We start from the raw sequence: 5,841 nt of genomic DNA on the forward strand, positions 1-5,841 counted from the left end.
AAGTACGCGTGCGCCGGACTCGGGAGACCCCGCCTCTTGAGGCTTTCCGGGGCATCTTGGCTCCCGGCGTGCAGTGCGCCCGCCCGGGACTCCCTGCGGTTTGTGGACGGGGCTGCCGGAAGGCGGAAGTGCGGAAGCTTCCGGTCAGCGTGCTTCTGAGTGTCGTCGGTGAGTTTCCCGGTGAGTTCTCTGCTTTCTCGGTGTAGTGGGCTGTGGAACCTGTCGCTGGATCCCGTCGCCGCTAGAGAATCTCGTCTCAAGCCCGGTCCGTCTCTGGACAAGACTGAGTCCGGGAGAGACGCAGACCTGTTTCCAGGACGAGGGTCTCCCGTGGTCTTGGTGATGGCCCCCGGCTTCCCTGTGCTTTTTGCGAGGTGGAGCCCTCCTTCTTCGGTGGTCTCGCTTAGGTTAATCTGGGCCCTCGAGGTCGTTTACCGGAACCCTTCTATACCTCGAAGTTTTGGGTTGTTGTGGACAGGGAAACAGAGTGAGTTGTGATTGCTGACGTCCAAAAACTGGTACTCCATTAGTTAGCCATTCAACACATGGGCACTGCTTTGGGGGATCCAACGGAGAGCAAGGTCTATTTACTTAGCCTCTGCCTTCGTGGAGCCCACAGTCCACAGGGAATGACAGAAAATAAAGAATGTAACTCCAGATTCCATTTAAAAGGAAAGAAAATGGTGATATGGTGGAGAATAAAAGGAGGGGAGTCTATAGGGGTAGGGGTCAGAGAAGCTCTCTCTGAGGTACTTAAGTGAAGGTGCAAGCGTTGGGAAGATCACTCCCAGGCTTAGGGGCAGCACATTGGAAAGGTGCTAAAGTGGACCTGATTGGGACTTGTAAATTTTTCTTTTTTTCTAAAATCATGTCTTAATGTTTTATTTAATTGCTTGATTGTGTATAATAAATTACACATGTTTAAAGTATGTAATATAAGTTTTCCTATATGTATACAAACATCCATCAGCACAATCAAGATAATGTTGCACATCACTCCCAGAAGCCGTCCTCCAGGCCCTCTGTAATACCCATACTTCCTTCCTTCCTCACCCTGTCCCTAGGTTTTCATTGAGTTAACTCTTTTCAGGTGTAATTGTTGCTTGGGGATGGGATGGAGCTTGGATCATGAAAAGAGTTGAAGGAGGCAGGGCTCAGTCAAAATAATCTTGTAATCATGAGTATGAGGTGGGATATCAGTAAAGAATCCCATGAAAGAATGAAAAGTTCAGGGGCATCTGGGTGGCTCAGTGGGTTAAGGCCTCTGCCTTGAGCTCAGGTCATGATCCCAGGGTCCTGGGATTGAGCCCCATATCGGGTTCTCTGCTCAGCAGGGAGCCTGCTTCCTCCTCTCTCTGCCTGCCTCTCTGCCTACTTGTGATCTCTGTCATCAAATAAATAAATAAAATCTTAAAAAAAAAAAAATGAAAAGCTCAAAGTTTAAAAGCTTACACTAGGAGTGCCTTGGTGCTCAGTTGGGTCAGCGTCCCAACTCTTGATTTCAGCTCAGATCATGATCTCAGGGTTGTGAATTGGAGCCTGTTAAGATTCTGTATCTCCCTCGCCCTCTGCCCCTACCCCTAGGGCCAAAGGAAGGAAGGAAGGAAGGAAGGAAAAAAAAAAACAAAAAAGCTCATACTATTGCTTTGTGGAGGATTTAGGGCTGAGGCTGAGGGTGAAGAACAGCAGGAGTGGAAATAGACAACCTTAAAATAGCTACATTGAATTGAGGGGAGGATAATGAGGAAGACAGGTGGGATGTCCTATAGGCTTGGAGGAAATCAAGTTTAAAAATATTTATAAAAACATTTTAGGGGCACCTGGGCGGCTCAGTCAGGTAAGTCAGACTCTTGATCTTAGCTCAGATCTTGATCTCAGGCTGCTGAGTTCAAGCTGCACATGGAGCCTACTTTAAAAATACCGCCCCCCCCCAAAAAAAAAACATTTTGTAATTTGTAAGTTGTGTAAATATAAGTTGATGATGCTCTTTGCATTTGGGGGGAAATTAAATTTTTGCATCTTGTATGGAAATACCAGGAGTTTTCAGAAATTGGCTTGACTTAGAGTTTGCCAGCGGCCACAGGGAGTTTAACTTGGTGCTCTTGTTATTTAATGGCTGTATATGACATGTTGACCCTCACGTAATTCATTATGCCATCATAAATCATGAACAGAGTGATTTTACCTTCCATTTGTTCATGTTCTGTAGAGATACCTTTTGACCTGGTTTTCCAAGGATTTGCCGTTCTTTAATAGCAAATTTTTGCTTTGGTATTTGTATTTCTGTTAGCTTTCCAGGTAAAATATGGCTAAAAGCTTACGGAGTAAGTGGAAGAGGAAGATGCGTGCAGAAAAGAGAAAAAAGAATGCCCCAAAGGAACTCAGCCGACTGAAAAGTATTCTTAAAATAGATAGTGATGTTTTAATGAAAGATGTTCAAGAGATAGCAACTGTGGTGGTACCCAAACATTGTGAAGAGAAAACTCAGTGTGTGGTACAAGATGAAAAAGGTGAGTTTATGTGCTTCATTTTACAAATAGTAATTCTATCCGTTTTCTTTTGTGACTTTTTCCCTTTTTGACTGCCCTCCGTTCTTTGCTGCACATGCTTCGTACAAGCCTCCTGCCATGCCCGTGTAATTTTTTGAAGACTTATAATGCTGCTAGGTAGTTTATGCTGAACTATTTTAAAGCTGGTTCATGTGAATAGGCGTGTTTTGGATTATTCATAGTGTGCCTCAGGTGCTTATGCAGTAGCCTGAGTGTCTCAGTTGTACAAAGTACAACACGAGTAGACAGACGTAGACGTATCCTCATTGGAAGGGTACACTATTCAGTCAGGGACTAGGCAAGGTGGGAGATCTTTCTTCATTTTATCCTTTGCAACATCTGGTTCCCATTCCAAGAATCCTTGTATACCATTATGTCATTTTCCTGAAAAAAACAGGAGTTTTCAAAATCTGTATTCAATTTTGACAGATTTTAGGTATCTCTGTCTTAATCATAGTCTGCAGAGGGACGCTGTGTATATCAGCATATTAGTTTCAGCAAGGGAAAAGACTCATTGGTTTTCGCATACTGTAACAGTTTGGCAACAAACTGAAATAAGCGTGCATGATAATCAGTTTCTTAAAATAGAATTATTTTATGTGGTGTCCAAGGAAGGGAGCAGCAATCCTCAGCCCTCCAATCAGAGACGTTTTCCCGCTTGCCGATACTCTCTCAAAGGCCAGTTTCTCTGTTTGTGTTCTGAATCTTCTCCATTCTCAAAGGCTGTCGGCATGCATCCTGCTTATCAATCTCTCTTCTCCCTTGGGTTGTTTCTTCAACCATTGTGTTCTGGAATGTTCCTTCTGAAAAAAAAAAATCCTCCCTTTGATCTCACATTTCTCAGTCTTTTGCTTTATTCAGCTCTCCTTGAAGCTTCTTAACACTCGTGTTTCCTCATAGGTACACTGCCTCTACCCATTGGCTCTCTGGTCATTGAGGTAAAAGTCACATAAAATAACATTAACCATTTAAAAGTATATAGTAAGTAGTATTTAGTACATTGATGATGTTGGCCAACTATCACGTCTTTCCAAAACATTTTCATCACCTTAAAAGGAAAACCTGTACAGTTTGTACCTTTCTTCCTTCCTTCCCGTAGTCTCTGGCAACCACTAATGTGTTTTCTGTATCTATGGATTTACCTGTTCTGGCTATTTCAAATAAAAGAAATCATATAACATGTGACCTTTTGTGCCTGACTTCTTTTACCTACCGTAAGTTACGGCATTCCCTTGCTTAAAACATCTCATTGTCTTTCCATGTGCTCATCAGAGCTTACCGGGTCCTAAGTAATCTGGTTCTGGTACTTTTTTTTTTTTTTTAAATCCACTTAACATAGGCTACAGTTTGCTTTGTTATACTCCCTTCTACAGAGCATTGTAAGCTCCATGACAGCATGTTTGGACCATTGTATCCCCAGAACCTAGTGCAGTACGTAAAATAATCACTCAACAACTAGTTATTGAATGGCTGATCTGTAGCAGGTACTATTCTAGGCACTGAGGAAACATGATACATACAAGGGAACTGGCCTCCATCCTGATGTGATTTACATTATATCGGAGGAGACTAAAAGTGAACCAGATAAATGAATTAATGTTATGTCAGGCAGCGGCGATCATGAAAGACCCTGTATACCCTGATAAGTTCCCAGAGAGGGACATTCTGGGCAGACCATTCACAGCAGATAAGGCTGGTGATAGATGTACCGTAGTGTGGCCACACTGGGCTTCCTGCCAGGTCTTCTATTCAGTGGAGCTGGATCTCTGCGTGTTTTCTGGGTAAGAAAGAGACGCAGCCCAGTGTATATCCAGGTCTTCCTTTCTTTCTCTTTGTCCCTTCCTTCCCTTTCTTTCCTGTCTTTTCTTTCATATAATTTTGTTTTTAAGTAAATTCTACCCCCTCTGTGGGGGTCAAACTCATGACCCCAAGATGAAGAATCACTTGCTCTACCAACTGAGCCAGCCAGGTGCCCGTATATCCAGGTTTTCTTCTTTCTTTCTTTTAAGTTTTTATTTATTTAAGTAATCTCTACACTCAGGATCCTGAGGTCAGGAGTCACGTGCTCCTCTGACTGAGCTAGCCAAGCCCCCCCATCCAGATTTTTCTTTGTCATCTGCCCATCTCTGTCATCACAGTCTTGTTGCTTCCTACCCCACTCCTTCCACGTACACTTCTCTGGAAGTGGCCAGCCATTCCTGATAGTTCATTTGCATCTAAGGCCTGTCCTTTGAAAGTGTGGTTGCTCTTAATAGGTTCAACTGTCTTATTTAGCTCAGGAAAGCACTGAGAAATGTTCTTCTAATGCACATATCCTCACAGCCATACACTTACCTTTCATGCAGTGACACAAACCTACACTGCCTAAATGCATGTTTCCTGTTTAACTTTTCTATTCCAAAGATGGGCACACATGACACATTCTTCAGAAAGTTTCTTAGTGACTAAATGACATCTCTAGTTCCTTATAAGCACTTTTTATGTCTTTCACAGTTGTAGGAATACATCAGAGGATGTCCAGTCCATTGAATGTGCTGTGAGAAGTTTTCAGTGTTAGTCAAAGAGTGCTCCACAGAAAAAGGGATTTTTTTTCCTTTTGTAGTTTCAGACCACTTTCAAGTCTCATGTTGTTATTGCCTTAACATGCTTTTTCATAAGATTGCTTCTTCATTGATGAGCATTAATAGTTTTCTGTCTCTTATTCAGATGACATGAAAATGGAGACTGAAATTAAGAGAAACAAAAAGAGTCTTCTAGACCAGCATGGACAGTACCCCATATGGATGAACCAGAGACAAAGGAAAAGGCTGAAGGCAAAGCGAGAAAAAGGGAAGGGGAAAAGCAAAGCAAAAGCAGCAAAGGCGCCCAAGGGTTTGGCCTGGTAGACTCTTAAAAACTTGAAAACTCCTACATGGGACAGGTCTTTGATTACAATGTATACATGGATTTCAACTTCCACCAAGTGAAAACTTTGTCTCCAGAATTAACTTGACCTTGTTCTTCAATTCAAACCTACCTTAACTCCTCAACTTTGTTTTGGGATCTTGAATAAAATATTCTCATTGATAAATGAGAGCTATGCTGGTACTTTAATTGGATGCTGTCCAGTGTGAAGGGATTCTCAGATATCACAGTTCTCTCAAGTGTTACTGTGGCTGTGACTATTTGGTCTCAGTAAAGATGAAGAAAAAAAGACCTACTGACAAATTTGAGGTGATTCAGGTTTAAAGAAAATTTTTATACAATTTAAAATACAATGTGAGTAGAAGCATTTCTTGTTTGGAGTTTTGCT

General features: G+C 42.3%; 1 protein-coding gene across 2 annotated transcripts; it reads left to right on the plus strand.

Annotated features, from left to right (window-relative positions):
• The first annotated feature begins 70 nt into the window (after positions 1-70).
• LLPH (LLP homolog, long-term synaptic facilitation factor) lies at positions 71-5,619 on the plus strand. 2 transcript variants are annotated; one of them, XM_059402534.1, is made up of 3 exons: positions 71-180; positions 2,291-2,510; positions 5,256-5,619. In XM_059402534.1, the coding sequence occupies exons 2-3, from the start codon at positions 2,306-2,308 to the stop codon at positions 5,432-5,434; spliced, it is 384 nt and encodes a 127-aa protein (XP_059258517.1). In that variant the 5' UTR covers positions 71-180; positions 2,291-2,305; the 3' UTR covers positions 5,435-5,619. The 2 variants fall into 2 exon arrangements, with proteins under 2 accessions (XP_059258517.1, XP_059258518.1); XM_059402535.1 differs by having other exon boundaries at positions 76-168.
• Positions 5,620-5,841: the final 222 nt, after the last annotated feature.

The sequence above is a fragment of the Mustela nigripes genome, chromosome 6, assembly GCF_022355385.1.
Source record: "Mustela nigripes isolate SB6536 chromosome 6, MUSNIG.SB6536, whole genome shotgun sequence".
Classification (NCBI taxonomy): Eukaryota; Metazoa; Chordata; class Mammalia; order Carnivora; family Mustelidae; genus Mustela; species Mustela nigripes.